The sequence below is a fragment of the Bombina bombina genome, chromosome 3 (genome assembly GCF_027579735.1).
Source record: "Bombina bombina isolate aBomBom1 chromosome 3, aBomBom1.pri, whole genome shotgun sequence".
Lineage (NCBI taxonomy): Eukaryota > Metazoa > Chordata > Amphibia > Anura > Bombinatoridae > Bombina > Bombina bombina.
In genome coordinates, this window is record NC_069501.1 from 545,343,933 (window position 1) to 545,365,012 (window position 21,080).

At 38.4% G+C, this 21,080-nt stretch overlaps 1 protein-coding gene across 1 annotated transcript in view; it reads left to right on the plus strand.

The window, feature by feature from the left end:
- LOC128653631 (lysophospholipid acyltransferase 2) overlaps window positions 1–21,080 on the plus strand; it is a 135,639-nt gene that overhangs the window by 27,588 nt on the left and 86,971 nt on the right. Inside the window, exons 6-7 of the mRNA XM_053707035.1 lie at window positions 325–379; window positions 4,078–4,207. Of these exons, the coding sequence (XP_053563010.1) occupies window positions 325–379; window positions 4,078–4,207 (185 nt within the window). The remainder of the gene's footprint in view (window positions 1–324; window positions 380–4,077; window positions 4,208–21,080) is intronic.

Consider the following 21,080-nt stretch of genomic DNA (forward strand, 5'->3'; position numbering starts at 1 on the left):
AACAAAGGATACCAGGAGAATAAAGCAAATTTGATTATATATGTACACTGAAAAGTTTAATTTTCACTTTACTGTCCCTTTAACTACCAATTAAAGGAACATTCCAATGAGAGAAAAAAGTCTCCCCAGATGTCAGTGAATTAGCTCCATAGAATAAGATAGAAAATAGAAACCTTTGTCTCCCAGGAGAGTCCTATGAGCATAATCCATTGTGATACTCTGCAGGGGTGGGTGGATCAATTACTGCATTTAGTGGTGAGTCATGAAATGATGTACAGTGAAATCTGCAAAACTCTTGTGATATTTACATATATATTATTACAGGTTGTGTCACAAAGGAACAATCTCTCAGTCCTTCACAGAGACAACTTGCTATCCGGTAATTGTTTCCCAATGTTTTCATTGTTTCATTTATTTTTTGTGTTCTCTCCTTTTTGTCTCTCATTTTTTGTCTCTCTCCTGCCTTTTCCTCTTTCAAACTATTGTTCTCTTTCTCTGTTTTCACCCATTTCACACTCTTGTTCTTTCTAACTCTCTCTCTTTTTCATATTTGTTTTTTTTTTAGGTTCACTATTTATCAAACATTCTTTATTAATTTATAACATGAGGGGAGCAGTTACATTGCACATTTATTCACGATACCACTGGGAAATATTCAATAAAAGTCCTTTCTAGTTTCACTAATTCCTATTTGATGCAAGTGAGAGATGAATGAGGCTTAGTGAATCAAATGCATACAATAACATTAAAGGGACATTAAAACGTAAATACATTTTATGCACCTCCTTCTAATTTTTGGTGCTGCCATTTTGGAACCTAGGTTTGGAACACATCTGCACTGGGATGCAATGAAAGCTGAATTTCAACAAGGCAACACCCATGACTACTGGGAGGCAGATAATTTCCTTAATACTATGCTTATAAAATGTGGTTAGACCACCGAATCACAATTTAAGCTGGGGTATGCCACAGAATCCTCCCACACCCATCAATAGTGGGGAAGATATTTGGGGAAGATATTTGAAGGAATTATAAGGGATTTTATTGATAAGCATATTCGTGTAAACAAGATTATGAGTTCTAATCAGCATGGTTTTATGAGAAATAGATCATGTCAAACTAATCTAATTAGATTCTACGAGGAAGTAAGTAAAAATATAGATAAAGGGGAAGCAGTTGATGTGATATACTTAGATTTAGTAAAGGCATTTGATGTAGTGCCACATGAGAGATTAATGCACAAAATTAAAGGACCACTGTAAGCTCAATTTAACTTACCGTTTTACATTTCTACAATCTGTTACAAGCATATTTTCAATAGGATGTCATTATTATTTTTTTACCTAATCGCTGCAATCTTCTTAATTGAATATACATTTTTCCGAACCCACTCTGTGGGTATCTGCTGCTCCTATCCAATCCTGTGTGACAACCGCAGTTTGAATATGGCGTCAAAGTTTCTCACTGCGCATGCGCAAGACTGCGCAAAGTCATCGACAACGTCACCCGCTTTCAGTCCAGCTCCAACACAGAAGACCCGATCTATCGATTTGAAGATCACCAACTCAAAGCAGCAACTAACGGATTCAGTATGTAAACACTGATTTAGTTGGTGATGCTTCAATCCTGCATCGTAACCTGCAAAAAATTTTAGGGTAAAAATAAGGACGAGAGGAATTATATTTTGGCGTTTCAGCGTAGAAAGTCTGGAGAACCGATAGCATCAATTTAGCTTTTAAATGCGCATGGGTTATTCCCATTTATCTGCTGGTAATTGTAGCGTCAGTAGTAGAAAATGCGCATGCGCTATTGGTGCCGGTTTTGTGCACATGCAAATGAGGTACAATTTTGCTTATAATTATATCCATAAGCGGCAAATCAGATTGGCGAAAATAGTAGGCTGGATATCATGATGTTATCGGCAAAAAATGAAAATTAATTTTCACAGTAAATGAGACTTCAATTTACAAGAGTTTGAGGTTGGTAAGTTTACTTTAATACAGGTTATTTAGAATATGTGTTTTGTTTATACAAAATCGGGCAACAGTTTGTAATCCTTTAAGGGACTGGGAATAGCTGAAAATGTTAGCTCATGGATAAATAACTGGATAAAAGATAGGGAGCAACGAGTAGTAGTAAATGAATCATACTCAGATTGGACAAAGGTAATCAGTGGAGTCCCCAGGGATCAGTACTGGGCCCTATTCTTTTTAATATTTTTATAAAAATGACTTGGAGCAGGGATTAAATAGCAACATCTCTATTTTTGCAGATGATACTAAGTTAAGTAAGGTCATTAGGTCAGAGCAGGATGAACTTTCATTACAAAGGGATCTGCAAAAATTAAAAGTATGGGCAAGTAAATGGAAAATGAGATTTAATACGGGAAAATGCAAGGTTCTACATTTTGGAAGCAAAAATAAGCAGGCAACGTATTTTGTAAATGGGACAAGACTAAGCCAAACAGAGGAGGAAAGGGATTTGGGAGTAGTAATAGATAACAAGGTAAAGATGGGTGCACACTGCAGGGCAGCGGCTTCAAAGGCTAATAAGATACTAGCATATATTAAAAGAGGCATTGATTCAAGGGAGGAAAGCATAATTCTGTCACTATATAAAGCCCTGGTAAGACCTCACCTTGAGTATGGAGTGCAGTTCTGGGGACCGATCGCAAAAAAAGATATTGCAGAACTAGAAAAAGTTCAGAGAAGAGCCACAAAGCTAATAAGGGGATTGGAGAGTTTAAATTATGAGAAGAGGCTAGTCAAAATTGGTCTGTTTTCTTTAGAAAAAAGGCATTTGAGAGGTGACATGATTACTTTATATAAATATATTCAAGGCCCATATACAGAGATGGCAGAAGCTCTGTTTATTCCAAGAAAATTGTTTCTGACAAGAGGTCACAATTTAAGGTTGGAGGAAAGGAGATTTAATCTCCTGCAAAGGAAAAATTGTTTCACTGTAAGAGCAATAAAATTGTGGAACTCATTACCAAAGGAGGTAGTGAAGGCCAATACCCTAGATGCATTTAAAAATAGCCTGGATACATTTCTGTATATAAACAAAATTCATGGATATGATTGCTAGTATTAAGTGGATCACCTTTTAGTGGGGTTATTTAAGTTTAACTGGAGCTTTTTGTAAGTATTTTAGATTTGTATAGGTTGAACTTGATGGACTTTGGTCTTTTTTCAACCTTATCTACTATGTTACTATACTATGTTACCCTCAGTGCCCCACCTACATGCCAGACCCCAATTTTACAGCAGCGTCAGCATAAGCATTTCACTTTGTCTAGACAGCTGCCAAGAACGTTACTGCCTTCAGTTAGCGTAAACCACTCGATTCACAAGCTTATTTTAAGCTGCAACTGCCATAATTTCCCCATAAGGGGGAGCATGAGTGGTCTTACTGCGATTCAACCAACTAATCAATATTGTGCCCTTATCCGTGCTGTTCGTTACGTTCTCACTTGCTGTGACCTCTTCGAATAGCTTCATCAGCTGTTTAGTGTATCTAGGGAGGGTGGGAGGGAAAAACAAAAAGGTTAGTCTAACCCACTTCCTGTCTCACCTTGCTTATATGCCCTCTTCTCTCTGCCCCTTATACCCTCCCTTAATAACTAACCAGGTAACTCTAGGAACACCCACCCACTATGGGCCGGATTTACCAAGCAGGTGGCGGACTACAATCATCCCGATGCGATCAGAATGATTGACACCCCCTGCTTGCTTGGCCGCGAATGTGCAGGGGGCAGCATTGCATAAGCATTTCACTTCGCTACAGCAAATCTTGTCCGCCCGGCATATGATAAATTGACCCCTTAATGTTATCTATACTGCTATAGCCACCCCACAACTCACATTAACTAAAAAAACATAGACCCTTTACAGCCCAGGAGCCCATCCCTTATGTCGCTCTGGTCATATTAGTTCCCTTTGCTTATTTAAGAGTTTGCTACAATATCTTCAGCTTCATGTGACTAACCAGCTTCATCAGTTCCTATACAGCTTATTCACTGAGAATCAGCTGTATAATGAATAATGCAGAATCTCTCACTCACACTTTCTCTTCCAGATCCCTTCCAGACATCATCTCCTATTTGAGTTACACCCTGGGGTTCCTGGGGCTTTTGGCTGGGCCCCTCTGCTCCTATAACGATTACCAGATATTTATCCGAGGGGAACAGAAGTGTGGGAACCCAACTGTAAGTAGTGCTCTGTATGTCACACACAGTGGCTAAAATTCACTTAAATTCCTTACCAACCCATCCTGCTTCACCAGTTCCTATTTTATTATATGAATAGTAAATATACTAAGTATGGAGTTATGCTGTTAGAGTATAATAATATACCAGTATGGCAGTATGATACAGATTCACGTTTTGACCTCCTGCTGTAATACTGGATTATGACAGTAAAGAAGCACGAATATCTGATCATGCCCCTGTATAGTGACTCACTGATGAGATCCTACATGGAAAACTGTATGTAGTTATATAATGCTAAATTAAAAACAGACCGTTTTTCAACATACCATGGTTGTATGCAAAAGTTCGGGCACATCTGACAAGACAGCATGTTTTGTTGGTTTTCTAAGAGAAAAGAAGTTAAAGGGACAGTAAACACTATTTGTCATATAACTGCATGTAATAGACACTACTATAAAGAATAAGATGCACAGATACTGGTATAAAAATCCAGTATAAAACCATTTAAAAAGTTACTTAGAAGCTCCCAGTTTAGCTCTGTTAAAAAGGTAGCTGATACACCCACTGCAAGTGGGAAATAGCAGACACTCCACTTCCTCTGCATATGAAAAGACCCTTTACACAAACAGGAGCAAGCTGGAGTAGGTAAACGTCAGTATTCTCTTAAAAATTTGGGACTTGGCTAGGAGTCTGAAAATCAGAGCAATGTTTTTTAAAATAAACAAAACTATACATTTAAAAATAAACAACCTGTATGGGCTATATAAATGGATCATCTACAAAACATTTATGCAAAGAAAAATCTAGTGTTTAATGTCCCTTTAACACAACCCCTGCAGTGAACAATCATACACTTGATATAGTTAGAACATTTGAATGCACATTTGCTAATTATTTGCCGAATTTAGCTGACTGAAGAAAAGAACAGTGAATGTGGCATGTGCAAAAGTGTGCATACCCTTCCAGTTGATCCATTATTGATTTCTATGTAAGGTCTCAGTATAGAACCTCTAAATTGACTTCTTAGGCCTTGATATATGTCTAGTGGTGACATTTGCAGTGTTTAACCCCTTCACTTCCGGGACTTTCAGAGAAGAAGAGAAGAGAATTTTTACTTTTTCACTCCATTTACAGAAATAGAGCCTTGTTTGTTTGTTTTTTTATTTACCTGTCAAAACTATATATTTGTTTAAGTAGAGAACCAAAGGTATTGATCTAGGCCCATTTTGGTATATTTTTTGCCACCATTTCACCGCCAAATGCGATCACATAAAAAAAAAAAATAATCTTTAACTGTTTCACACACTTTGGGTTTCTCACTGAAATTATTTACATACCAATTGTGCAGTCATGGCATAAATGATTGTAAAAGCTTCTCTGGGATCCCCTTTGTTCAGAAAACGCAGACATGCACGGGTTTGCCATTGCTTTTTGGTAATTAGAAGGGCGCTATTTGCAGCTGCGCACCACACTTCTATTATTCCCGGCAGTGAAGAGGTTAATCAGGTAGTTGGTAAAAGGTTAAATTTAGTTTTAATGCAGAGATTACCCTCAAACCTGACACCTCCCAATATCATTTTTTTTCTTTCTATTTTCTGCAGTGTAGGATCCCCCTTACTCTCCATCCTCCCTGATCCCTCGCAAACAGCTATCTAACACTTCCCCTCTAACTAGTGTCTGCCATCAGACAGCTGCCAGTACCTGTAACATTTTTTTTATTTAAAAAACAAAAACAATTTTCTGTAGTGTAGTTGCCCCCCTCCTGCGATCATTAGTTAGGGATACCCCCACCTTTTTTCTGTAGTGTAGCTTCACATCCCTCCCTCTCCCTTTATTTATTTTTTCTGCAATGTAGGGCCCTCCCACTCCCTCTCTTCGCTGCTGGACCACCCACCCACCTCCCGGATTCCCTCCCACACCCCCCGCCGACACCAGCAGATGATCCTTACAGACGGTGAGGCACACAGTTTCACCGTCTGTAACGATCTGGTATCTGCCTTCATATAGAATCGGTTCCATATGCAGGCAGATACCATGAGCTCAGGAACGCCAGCTCTCGGCTGTAACTTAATAGCAGAGAATGCTGGAACTTCCTGCAGCTCTGACGTATATATACATTGTGCATTACGATAAGCAAAGTACCGCACAACGTATATATACGTTGCAATGGTTTAAGGGGTTAAATGGATAATGTACTGTAAAATGAGTTCCAATTACTTGTTATACCAGATGCAGAGTATACAATGTATTTTAAATTGTGTCTTTAGGTTTAGTCTTGTATATGAAAACTATTTATAGTTATTTAAAACACGACCCATTTAAGTGACCTAAGCTTACAGAAAGAGCAGACATCCTTATTTTATCCATTTCTCTCTGTATGAATGCCTCCTTATCTGTTTGACTGTGCACAAAAGCTGATACTTTGAGAGAACAATTGAAAATGAGCCTTTTAATGTCTGTCACTCTTACACCCCACTGGGCTGCTACTGATTCTTGTTTGCATAGCTTTTCCTTAGATTATTTATATTTTCAGTTTAGGTGGTGGCTTTAAAAGGCAAATCAGCTATTTCAAATTACAAAATAAAGGTAAAATAGCTTTTTATAAATAATTTAAAAGATAATATAGTGGGTGAGGTGATTTGGATCACTGGGAACATTTCAGATTTTTGTAGACTTGATATCAGACATCCTCAAACTTGGCCCTTCAGAGGTTTTGGAACTACATTTCCCATGATTCTCAGCCACCTGATATGCTGGCTGAGCATCATAGGAAATGTAGTTCCAAAACCTCTGGAGGGCCAAGTTTGAGGTTGTCTGCTTTAAATAGTAATGTTGGTGTCTCTCATTCACACCCAGAACCCTGCAAAGCAAAATAAACAGCTCTCAAACTAAAATTTGCCTTTATAAAATTCCTTGAGAGACCTCACAATACTAACAAGACTTTTTAGATAATTTCATCAGACCATAGAACATTAGAGAATCATTGTGAGATTTTGGGTTACTTGCAGTTTAGGACAATTAAAAAGTTTTGCGTGGCATTGATAAAAATATTGTTTTTTGAAGCATGGAAACACTAAAACATTATATAAAACTACATGCAAATAGCAAAAAAATGTCAATGCATTTCAGCTCAGGCCTTCATCTGTGACCTATAGACATTACTTGCAGTGTAATCACTTTTATAACTAATTTTGACTTCCATTCCAAAATGTCAAAAAACGTCTTTTTTTTCTTTTCAATTTCAAACCTATTTGAGTCAATATGAGTATCCCCCAATTCATGGCCAGATTACATGTGGAGCTCAAATTTGCGCTCCCGCTAGCGTGCTATCAGCACTAAAAGTAATTTAACTTTGCGCATAGCGTAGCACGCATATTATAGGTTGAAATAAATGTTTTTGTGCGTGCGTGCTACACCAGGCGCGTTAATCCCTGTACTGTGGAAAATGTGATCGCAAGATCGCACTCTCCACATAGGCTTCAAAGAAGCAGATTTAAAAAACAAAAACAAACAAAGAACAATAAAACCCCAAAGTTGTGTGCTAACCCGACCGGGCACTTTAGACAGGAAGATTTGAATGAATATAAACATATATATATATATATATATATATATATATATATATATGTGTGTGTTTATATGTATATACTGTACATATATTTATATATTAATACAATTATTTATACATGTGTTTCTATGGATCCATATGTAAAAGCACTTTTTGAACATTTGTTTTTGAGGCTTTATAACTTCATGCATTTTTTTTTTAATTATTTTTTATGTGTTTTGTGCCACTTTTTTTACTCGTATGAGAGTTAACTAGAGCTTTTCAATCGCGATATCCAGATGTGCATTAAATGCGATTGCTCTCTTGCGGACTCAGTTACTTACTCAGTCAGCTTGTAATACAAACTTTAAGGTGCGCCTTAAGAATGAAAAGTCGCTATTAATAGCGCTCCTCGTAATTTGGCCCTCCATTGGAAAAAAATATAATTAGAAAACAATATAACAGCAAAATCAAATGTAAAATTGCACCATAAGATTTTCAAGTATAGTTTTGCGAGGCATTTTGCAGACATTCACAGAAGCAAAAGATATGTGATAAAAAAAGTAAAACATGACAAAATCCAATATTGGTGATTGGTAATATGTTTGAATGCAGTTTTTTTTCACGTAAAAGGGCAGTAAATTGGATTGGATAGATAGAGCATAGAATTTTAAACAACTTACCAATTTACTTCTATTATCAAGTTTGATTAGTTCTCTTGTATCCTTTATTAAAAAGTAATCCCAGACGAGCTCAGGAGTGTGCACAGGTCTTTAACCAACTGTCAGCAGTGTTTACAACAATGTTTAAATCAGTGTTATACATAGCTACATACACCGCTGCCACAAAATGCTACAGACAATCTTTAGCAGCAAAGTTTGCAACTATGTATGACATTGTTATAAACATTGGTACAAACACTGCTGCCAAAAGGCTAAGGACACGTGCACGTTCCTGAGCTCACCTAGGATTACTCTTTAACAAAGGATACCACGAGAACTAAGCAAAATTTATAACAAAAGTACATTGGAAAGTTGTTTAAAATGGCATGCTTTTTCTGAATCATGAATGTTTAATTTTGACTTTGAAATTATTTGAAATAATCCTTTATCAAAAATAAAAGTAAATAAGTCTGTGTGTGGGTCCAGATAATATTCATCCAAGGGTTCTAAGAGAACTTCGATCTGTTATAGCTACTCCATTAGCTGATTTATTTAATCAGTCACTGTTACCCTCTTTATAAAAATGGTAGTAGGGAAGATTCTGCTAACTATTACCAGTCAGTTCGACCTCAGTTACAGGGAAATTAATGGAAACTCTTTTAAAGGAAATACCTTGTCTTACCTTCAGACAAACAACTTAGAAGACAAAGGACAACATGGTTTCACTACCTGAAGATCATGTCAGACTAATCTAATTGATTTATTTGACCATGTAACTAAATTAATAGAGCAGGCTTGGAGGAACCGTAGATGTTGCATATCTAGACTGACTTTAGCAAAGCATTTGACACTGTACCATACAACAAACTTAGTCACAAAATGTATTGCCTTGGAGTAGATGCTAACATGGTTAAGTGGGTAGATTGCTGGCTTAAGAAGGGTTTTAATTAATGGAGTACATTCAAATTAGGGGTCAGTTGCTAGGGGTGTTCCCCAAGGGTCAGTTTTTGGGCCTGTTTTGTTTAACATGTTCATAAGTGATATTGGAAGTGAGTTTCAGGGGAAGGTTTGCTTGTTTGCTGATGATACAAAAATGTGTAAGAGTTGATGTTCCAGGGGGAGTGGATCAAATGAACAGTGATATTAAAAAAACTAGAGTACTAGGCACATAAATGGGATCTGAAATGTAATATTACCAAGAGCAAAATTATGCATATAGGATACAAAAACCCAAAGGCCAATTATAGTCTCAATGGCACATTACTGACTGTAACTAAAGAAGAACAGGACGTGGGAATAATTATTTCAGGTGATTTAAAATTTGGTGCACAATGCAGCAGTGCAGCCAGTAAGGGCAGTCAAATACTTGGTTGCATTGGGAGAGATATTAGTAGCAGAAATAGTAAGGTTTTTATGCCACTTTACAGATCATTAGTTAGGCCACATCTGGAATACTGTGTACAGTTCTGGAGACCATATCTTCAAAAAGATATAAATAAACTAGAAACTCTACAAATGAGGGCTACTAAAATGGTACACGGTCTAAAATATAAAATGTACAAACAAAGACTCTATGACCTTAATATGTATAGTTTAGAGGAGAGAAAGGAAATACTGTAGGTGACATGATAGAAACCTTCAAATATATGAAGGGACTTAATAAAGTTGAAGCTGGAAGCATTTTCCACAAAAAAACAAATGCCAAAACAAGGGGTCATAATCATAAGTTAGAGGGTAGTAGAATTAGGAGAAATGCGAGGAAGAATTTTTTTACAGAAAAATGGAGCTTGATGCAGCTGTTTCCGAGTTAAGAAGCAGCGGTGTTAAGACCGCTGCTCCTTAACTCGTCCGCCTGCTCTGAGGCGGCGGACAGCAATCTGCACGATCACATACGATCGGGTTGATTGACACCCCCTGCTAGTGGCCGATTGGCCCCAAATCTGCAGTGGGCGGCATTGCACAAGCAGTTAACCAGAACCTGCGTATGCTGTCGGCATTTATCGATTTGCGGCGGACATGATCGATACAGCGGATCATGTCCGTCCACACTTTCATAAATCGGCCCCAAAGACTGTAAAGGAATTTAAAAATGTCTGGGACATGCATAAGGCTAGTAAGTAACATGTAATATGGATAGACTTGATGGGCCTTTTTGGTTCTTATCTACCCTCAAATTCTATGTTTCTATGTTTAGAATTTGAAAACCCCACAAAAAGTAATGTGATGCATTTTGCAAGGGAATGTTGATTGGCTTGAAGGGAGCTTCAAGAGGATAATGACGGTAGTTTTGAGGATCCGTGGTGGAAAGTTCTTTAATCTCTAGTAGTGGATTTCTGTTTTGGGTCATATTTACAGAGGATTACATGTATGTTAATCTCAGGATTATTTTTTGGATATGAATATTAAAGTGTATACATTTTAAAAGAAAGGAATATACAGAGAGCATCAAGAAAGACACTCTCATTTTTAAAAATAAATAAATTCTGGATTCCTTGACACCGCTGCTCATTGTGCCCTTAACTTGATAATAAACTGTTTGATGCCCTCCAGCAAACAGGTTGATGACCTTCATTGATTAGGTCTAAATGGGCTCACAATAGCCTTCCAATTCTTCTTGGAAATCTTGGTGTCAGTAAAATTATTATTTATTTTCCTCACCTTAACAAAATCTTACAAATAATCCCTTTACCTTTATTTTGTCATTTGAAATAGCTGCTGTTCCTGATGAATTCTCCACCTATGCTAAAAATGTCAGTCCTTCAGTAGAGGTTACAGAAAAGCTATATAAACAAAAGACTTAGAAGAAATCAACCTCCCAATGTGAAAGAAGGGACTCAGCCCTTTTAAAACGGTGTTACTGAGTCTTGCTGCTTGCCTGAGTACATTGTCCCTTTAAGTCTATCCTCATTACTAAGCAGGTAAGCTAACACTGAATATCATAGGCCAGACAAGTTCTGTCATTTGTTTCTTACTTTGTGGTGAAAGGTGATCACCGGTAACTCTTAGTCCCTAGTTACATTCACATTCAGACAGAAAGATCATCTTGATATTTGTGCCCGTGGACATTTATTAAGCAGTGGAGACTGCCTTGGAGCCATTGTGGTGCAGGCTAAGAAGCAACAGACCTACAACTACTGATATATATCTATATATATATATATATATATATATATATATAGATATATATATAATATAAACAAGAAATATATGTGTAAATTTGTGTTTCACAGCTGCAAGACCTAAAGGCATCAAGCTAGATCTTAGGTATGGCTGATGATGGCCGGAGGAGGAAGCGAGAGGCAAACTTGGGTGTTTTAAGGACTCTAAACCAGGGCACCAGTGCCTAATTTTAAGGTGCCAGAGGCTTCCTGGCCCCTGTGTTTGTCAAGCCCTGGTTCCCAATCTTGTTCGTTCAGAGTTATTGACAGGCCCTGCTATTGCGTGACCAATCACAATGGGTGGCACTGCACAAGGATTTCCTTGTGCAAAAGTAAATACAGGCAGCGGACAAACAGCTCCATCTTGTCATAAACATGTGCAGACAGGTTTCCTAGCTGGAAACTTTGTCTGCCTAACAAATGTTAAATAGGACATATTGTGTATAAATTGAATGGATTTATCAATGTGTCTAACTTGATTCTTACATGTAGATACATTGGTGTTTAGATGAGAGCTATGAAATAATAATGGCTTTAGTGATTTCATTTTGTTGTTGTTATTTTTTTTGTAATACGTTTAAAGTAGCACAAGTTTATGTTTATATTTAGCAGCATAACTGTGACACAGCAGCAAATGTTACAATGCACAAGAATGTTGATACAGAATAGGGCGTTATTTTAAATAATGATCTGAGTAAATAGAGGGAGTTTTGCATGAATGGTCATTGAATATGTACCATTATTTACAATTAACTTATGTGGGATAAGCTAAATTAATATAATAGGCCAGTAGTTTTGGTCTTATGTAGTTTTGGTTAAGTAGCTAGTTAAGGCCTACCTCAGAAAAATGAGCTGGGTTTACAGAACATAAGTTTAAAGAGACATGAAACCCAAATTGTTTCTTTCAAGGTTCTGATAGAACATACAATTTTAAACAACTTTCAAATTTACTTCTATTATCAAATTTGCTTCATTCTTTTGTTGAAGGAACAGCAATGCACTACTGGTAGTTAGCAGAATGCATTGTGCAAGCTAATGACAAAAAACATTTATATGCAGTTACCAATCACCAGCTAGCTCCCAGTAGTGCATTGTGGCTCCTGAGTCTGCTTAGGTATCATTTTCAACAAAGGATATCAAGAGAACAAAGCAAAATAGATAATAAAAGTAAACTTTTGTTTAAAATTGCATGCTCTATCTGAATCATGAAACTCATTATGTGAAGGATGTCGCCAAATAGTATATATGTTTTGTCATTTATGAGATTAGGACAGAAAGGAAATAGTTTCACAATGCACATGTCAAAGGGACATTGTAAGCAAAATTATTATGTAGTAGGTATGAAATAGGACTATATATATATATATATATATATATATATACACTATTTACATTGCAGAAATATATTTTAGTAAAATATTGAATTTGTTTGAATTGAGAACTCCCCTTTGAAAAATATAGCAAAATTTGCCTGTCAAGAATCTTGCAAGGGATCTCGCAGTGCTGGAGGATCATTTTAGATCATCTCATCTGAGTGTAGACCTATAGATCATCGGGGTCTTAGACATACAGTTTTCGTTACAGATTTTCAGGGGCAAGCATCTTGTCGAAGCCTTGACATAGGTTTTTAGCTGGCACAGTGATAGCTGCAGGAACATGTACCTTATCTGAGGTCTCAACTGGGCATATAGCTGGCATAATGGGGCTGCAGGGGGTTCGCATCTGATCTGAGTCTTTTCTTAGTAATGTAACTGGAGTAAAAGAACTTACATAGACATATAGCTGGCAACATTTTGTCTCTGTATTTGGTGGATAAATATTCCTCTCTCGATTTTTATGCATATGTTCTGGGGTGAAAAAATAACACTACAGTTTACCAGTCGGGGAACAAAGTCCAGAGGAAAAAATGTATTAGTTAACTCACGCCTAGATTAAGAGTTTTGCGCTAAACAGGGTGTGAAACGCCAAAAAAGTTGCATTATTTCACTCTCTGTATCGCTGCCATTGTAAGTTACTGAAAAGCCTCCTTGCGATGTGCGTTATGGTGCGGTAAAGGGACAGTCTACACCAGTATTTTTATTGTTTAAAAAGATAGATAATTCCTTTATTACCCATTCCTCTGTTTTGTATAACCAACACAATTATATTAATATACTTTTTACCTCTGTGATTACCTTGTATCTAATCATCTGCAAGGCTGCCCCCTTATCTCAGTGCTTTTGACAGACATGCAGTTTTGCCAATCAGTGCAGACTCCTAAATAACTCCACGGGAGTGAGCACAATGTCATGAACTAGTACTGTTTTCAACTGTGAAAAACTTTCAAAATGCTCTGAGCTAAGAGGCGGTTTTCAACGGTTTAGAAATCAGTTTGAGCCTAACTAGGTTTAGCTTTTCAAAAATACCACCAAGAGAACAAAGCAAATATAATGATAAAAGTAAATTGGAAAGTTGTTTAAAATTGCATGCTCTATCTGAATCATAAAAGTTTAATTTTGACTAGACTGTCCCTTTAAGCTTCATACCGCACAAAATCCAATGGCTGATTTGACGTGCTTGTGCGCGTTTTCCCCCATAGACATTAATGGGGAAAGAGTGTTAGAAAAAAACTAACACCTGAAGTGCGGAATGAAAAATCTCTGTAACGCAACCCCATTGATGTCTATGGAGAAAAAAAGTTACGTTTAAACCTAACACCCTAACATAAACCCCAAGGCTAAACACCCGTAATTCGCCGCCCCCGACATCTCTGACACCTAAATAAAGTTATTAACCCCTAATCCGCCGCTCCCGACATCGACAACACTAATAAAAGATATTAATCCTTAATCTGCCGCTCCCCGACATCGCCGCCACTAAATAAAATGATTAACCCCTAAACCTCTGGCCTCCCATATTGCTGCTACTAAATAAACGTATTAACCCCTAAACCTCCGCCCCCCACATCGCCGCTACTAAAAAAACCTATTAACCCCTAAACCTCCGCCCCCCCCCCACATCACCGCCAATAAATAAACATATTAACCCCATAACAGCCAGCCCCCACATCGCAAAACACTAAATTAAACTATTAACCCCTAAACCTAACACCCCCCTAACTTTAAATTTAAATTACAATCCTATATAATAAAAGGCCAGGTATGTTTGTCAGATGCAGTCATGAGCAGTAGAGACTGCAGAGGACAAACATACCTGGCCTTGAGCAGCAGAGAGGGTGAGCAGCAGTGGTGGGGGGCGTGGCCGGACTGGAGCGCCGTGGTGGGGACGTGGCCGGGTGGGTGTGACAAGGGGTGTGATCGGGCGTGTGCATGATGGGACGTGGCGGGTGGGCGTAGAAAGAGAGGGAGTGGAGAGAGCAAAAGAGGGGGGAGAGAGAACAAAAGACGGAGGAGAGAGAGCAAAAGAGGGGGGGATAGGAGAGAGAGCAAAAAAAGGGGGAGAGAGAGCAAAAGCGAGAGGAGAGAGAGCAAAAGAGGGGGGGGGGGAGAGAGCAAAAGAGGGGGGAAAGAGCAAAAGAAAGGGGAGAGAGCAAAAGAGAGGGGTGAGAAAGCAAAAGAGGGGGGAGAGAGCAAACGAGGGGGAGAGAGAGAAAAAGAGGGGGGGAGAGAGCAAAAGAGGGGGGAGAGAGCAAAAGAGGGGGAGAGAGAGCAAAAGAGAGGGAGAGAGAGCAAAAAAGAGGGGAGAGAGAGCAAAAGAGAGGGGGAGAGAGAGCAAACGAGGGGGGAGAGAGAGCAAAAGAGAGGGATAGAGAGCAAAAGAGGGCTAGAGAGAGCAAAAGAGGGGGGAGAGAGAGCAAAAGAGGGAGAAGAGGGAGCAACAGAGAGGGGAGAGAGAGCAACAGAGAGGGGAGAGAGAGAGCAAAAGAGGGGGAGAGAGAGCAAAAGAGGGGGAGAGAGAGCAAAAAAGGGGGAGAGAGAGTAAAAGAGGGGGAGAGGGAGCAAAAGAGGGGGGAAAGAAAGCAAAAGAGGGGGAGAGAGAGCAAAAGAGGGGGGATTTTTAATTGGTAGATTTTTTTATTTTATTAGAATAGTAAGGTTAATTTATAGTTTAATGATAGGTTTATTTTTATTTCACTGGACTGGACTGGAGCGCCGTGGTGGGGACGTGGCCGGGTGGGTGTGACAAGGGGTGTGATCTGGCGGGTGGGCATGGCCGAGAGATAGCGCAAAAGAGAGAGGCAAAGAGAGGGAGTGGAGAGAGCAAAAAATAGGGGGGGAGAGAGCAAAAGAGGGGGGAGAGAGAACAAAAGAGGGGGGAGAGAGAGAGCAAAAGAGGGGGGAGAGAGAGCAAAAGAGGGGGGAGAGAGCAAAAGAGAGGGGAGAGAGAGCAAAAGAGAGGGGAGAGAAAGCAAAAGAGGGGGGAGAGAAAGCAAACGAGGGGGGAGAGAGAGAAAAAGAGGGGGGGAGAGGGAGCAAAAGAGGGGGAGAGAGAGCAAAAGAGAGGGGAGAGAGGGCAAAAGAGAGGGCAAAAGAGAGGGGGAGAGAGAGCAAAAGACGGGGGGAGCAACAGAGAGGGGAGAGAGAGCAAAAGAGAGGGGAGAGAGAGCAAAAGAAGGGGAGAGCAAAAGAAGGGGGAGAGAGAGTAAAAGAGGGGGGAAAGGGAGCAAAAGAGGGGGGAGAGAAAGCAAAAGAGGGGGAGAGAGAGCAAAAGAGGGGGAGAGAGCAAAAGAGGGGGGGGATTTTTAATTGGTAGTTTTTTTTATTTTATTAGAATAGTAATGTTAGGTTAATTTATAGTTTAATGTTAGGTTTATTTTTATTTCACAGGTAAGTTTTTATTTATTTAAATATAGTTATATTGTAATTTTAATTTAAAGTTAAGGGGTGTTAGGTTTAGGGGTTAATAGTTTAATTTAGTGTTTTGCGATGTGGGGGGCCGGCGATCTAGGGAATAATAGGTTTAGTTTAGTAGTTACGATATGGGGGCTGGAGGTTTAGGGGTTAATACTTTATTATAGTGTTGGTTATGTGGGGGGCCGGCGGTTTAGGGGTTAATATGTTTATTTAGGTGTCGGCGATGTCGGGGAGCAGCAGATTAGGGGTTAATAACTTTTATTAGTGTTGGCGATGTCGGGGAGCGGTGGTTTAGGGGTTAATATATTTACATAATGTTAGCGATGTGGGTGGGTTGCAGATTAGGGGTTAATAACTTTATTTAATAGTCGCAATGTGGGTGGGCGGCAGATTAGGGGTTAATAGGTTTAATATAGTGTTTGCGATGCGGGAGGGTGGCGGTTTAGGGGTTAATAGGTAGTTTATGGGTGTTAGTGTACTTTGTAACGGTTCAGTTATGCATTTTGTGAAACATTTTTGTTTTGCAAAATCCATAACTACTGCTCTCAGATGGCAGTATGCATCGTGTCGGTATAGGCTGTAATGCAAGCATTTTAGCCTGAACGCACAACCTGTAATACCGGTGCTATGAAATCCCACACAAAAACGTAATTTTATAAGTGCGGAATGGACGTTGCGTTACAGGCTAAAAAGCTTGCGGTTTAGCTATAACGACACGACTCGTAATATGCGTACCTGACCATTCGAGCGTAATGGCCAATTTTTCAGCATTAAAAGCCGTAACGCACCGTAATGCAAAACTCGTAATATAGCCGTCAGTGTTTTAAATTGGGCTAAAGCCAAATTTCTTACTTAGCCTATGCAATTTCTTACTAGTCCATACCTTTTGTCCCTTCATGTATTGGCTGCTAATTTAAGCACTAAGGTTCCTTAAAAACTGAAGCTGGGGTGTGCTGTATATATATATATATATATATATATATAAATATATATATATTCCATTCTTAAAGTGTGAGCTTTTCAATTCTTGTTAAAAATGGAAGTGCAAAACTATTATATTCAACACAGCCTTTGGCTGCACACTCTAGTGACCTATTTAATTGGCCACAGCAGAGAAGGTAACCTAAGTTACAACATGGCAGGTCCCCTGTTTTATTTTGTTTTTCCTTTAATCCAATATCAAGAAGCCATTACAGTTTGAAAAAAAAACACATATTCATGTGGTAAACCTGGAATTTGGCTTGTGGATGTTTAATCCCTGTAAGAAAATACGAGAGTTTTCACCATCATTAAGTAAGCACGTATGATTCTGTATGCAGTATTAATTTCTTGCTAGATTCAATTTAAAGTTAATCAGTTTTACTAAACCTAAAACATATTTATTTACCACTCTTACAGATATGGTAGAAATTAGAAAATGTAATTTAACATTCAAAACTATTCAAGAGAGTGCATCATGGGATAAAAAATACTTTACAGGCCATCACTGCAGAAAAGTAATAGAAGGTACAACTAAAATAGCATTAGAATGGGCATAAAGCATAGGAAGCATAGGAAGGGGCATATATGATCCAATAGTGAAGTTGACATCAGATTTTTTTTTTTTTGGTTTTGTGATATATACAGACGTGCAATGTATATACATAGTGTTTCCTTCCTCCCTTTCCCATCAGATTTCCTCTTTTTCTTCCCTGTGTGTGTAAATCTCACATTCTCGTGTGCAATGCTGAATTCCGCCAGGGGAATTCAGCCCGCCAGAGGCGAACTGCAACAGACAAGGGCACGTATGTGTAGCTGCAATTCACTTTGTGGATACAAATATGTTTTGTAACCTTTTTAAGGGAACCATGAGCTTAAAGGGACACTGTACTATAAAATGTGTTTTCCCTTAATATGTTCCAAATGACTTGCTATTCCTACTGCATAGTATGAAGATGTATGTATGTAGTGATAAATTGGAAAGTTTTTTTTTTTTTTTAATTGTATGCTGTGTCTGAATCTTGAAAGAAAAATTTTGGGTTTCATGTTCCTTTAAGATTTTCTTGTGCAATCCAGCCCACGGCTCTCATGTAACCAATCGTGCAAGAGCAGGGCCTGTGAGTTTTGGGAGGATTTATCTCCACCACCTCTGAGATGGTACTGCTTCTTAAATTTATGGTTGCTGCCTGACGTATGCAGGCTGCACTGAGACATCTCAGAAGCTGTAAATGTTCAGTTATATATACTATACATGTATTCAAAAGATAATTAAATTATGCACTTTGTTGAACCAGGCCGAGATATTTTAACCTTAGTATGTTTGTATATTGGCTATGCTGTATTACAGACAAACCTGTGAAATGTTTGTTGTTGATAAATTTAGTTAACACCATTAATATGGTCTGGTATTGAAAATTAGGCAATTTATTTTGCTTAATCTATTCTCGGCCGAAGAGATAATGAAATATCCCAAGTACAAACACAACCATATGATTTTCATTTGTGCTAGCAAATTAGATAGAGTAGCATAACAATATATATCCTGTATTCATTTAGCTTGATAGGCAGTCTTTCGATTGTTCGTTTTGACAAGTAAATACATGTCTGTACCATTAATAAAGCTGTGTTGAGAAAGAGAACGCAGTAAAACTACCAGTAAACAACCTCTTCATTAAATAGAAACCATAGCAGCTTACTTAGTTATTGTCCCAGGATTACAGCTATTAACCCTTCGAAAGTCGCCCATTGAGCACATTCATTTTACAAAGTGACCGAAGAAGTTTTGTTTTTACATAGAAATCAACGTTTTCTAAAAGTCATTGTTGACTTAGTGAGGTGGATTCTCTAACAACCTCTCCAGTCTCATCAGTTTCAAAGGTTATTCTATAAAGGCACTTTCTAAATAGAAGAAAGGTGTGTTATCTGTACTGAATGCTCTTTATAGAGTTATAAAGGAATAAAGTCTGACATTGAGCAGACTGGGCTACCCCAGTACAGTTAGTAGTGTTATGCAGTACCATAGGTCACAGATCCGCCTTACTCATTGGCTATGGTTGTAGTGCTTAAAGGGACAGTAAGCATTGAATAACGTTCATTTTAAGTGCAAAGAGTATTTGTTACTGATGTCATTGATCTATAATTGAATGTTATAGCTGCACGCATACATTAAAATGTTCCCCTAGAAGGATCCTCTTAAAATGTTCTTAAAATCGTCAGCGGACAGTACATCCAATGGGACGCCTATAAGCGGGCAGTACAGCCAATGAGACAACTATAAGCGGGTAGTACAGCCAATGGGACAGCTATAAGCGGGCAGTACAGCCAATGAGATAGTTATTGCCCATGTCAATAACATTGAACCAATCTGTCTGTCTGCCCAGCTTCCTGGAGAAGACATCTAGCACATGCACAGTGACGTCCCTAAAGTCGACAGATCCATCTAAAGTATGGATTGTGATGCACACGCAGTATGTGAAGGGAAAGCATGGGCTGTGCGTAGGGTTGCCATTTCAGCCATTTTCCTGGATGGTTATGAACTGCACATGTTGCATGGTGTGCTGGGAGGAGCATGTATTGTGCCTCTGGACAGCACATGAATAGCGATTCTGGACACTACTATTTATGTTTTTCCTGCACACTCTGCAACATGTGTAATTCATAACTGTCCAGGAAAACATGGCCGACCCTAGCTGTACCACCCGCTTGTAATTTTGAGAAGAAAACCATTCAGCTTGAAAGCGTCTGAAAGATCACGCAGCTGTAACATTCATGGTTAAGTACATGACATGGGTAAAGCAAAGACTTTGCATATAAACTGAACTTTATTTAATGTTTACTGTCCATTTAATAATTTATTTTTCTTATGAATCCATATTATATATCAGAAGTTAGGGTTGTTGATATACCTTATACATTTATGACAAAAAATAACTAATACCCCTTTAAATGTTACCATGGACACTTGAGGCAAAATTATTATCACTTTTTGCACATTTTCTCAAAAGGCATTTTATGCTAAGGAATAGTGTCATTAAAGGGCCATTTAAATCATGTAATTTTACAACTAGAGACTCTGTAATGCTTTGTGTGTAACCCATGCAAAATACAAATACTTCTCTGGACCTGTAGTGCCCTGATAATTACAAGCAAAAACTGCAGCTGATCCATTTAGCAGTGCTCGTCACACGACTCAGCCTTTAAACATATAGCATTAAAGGATCGCTAGTCATAAAATGACATGCACTAACAAAATAGAGAATTTAATTTTTCAACTATGAGTTACCTCTCCATACCTTTGTAAATTTGCTCCTAGGATAATAAAGAATGGGAAAGATTTTCTTTTAACTGAATAGTTTGTTGTAGCCAATTAGATTTTCTGTGAGGGGGACAGGAGGTAGATTCACTAACAGCCTCTTTATCCTCTCCTTTCTTTCTCGTCTCACCAGTTCATATGATGTTCGGTAGTGCTGAAAAATCCACTATCTGCTGTTAGGGGGTTTATTAATCAAGGCGTCTACTTTCACATGTAAAATATGTGACAATACTGGCCATTTTGTTATTACAGCCCCAAAGTCCATTAAAGGGACAATCTACTCCATATTTTTTATTGCTTAAATAGATAGATAATCCCTTTATTACCCATTCCCCAGGTCTGCATAACCAATACATTTATATTAATATACTTTTTACCTCTGTAATTACCTTGTATCTAAACCTCTGCAGACTGCCCTC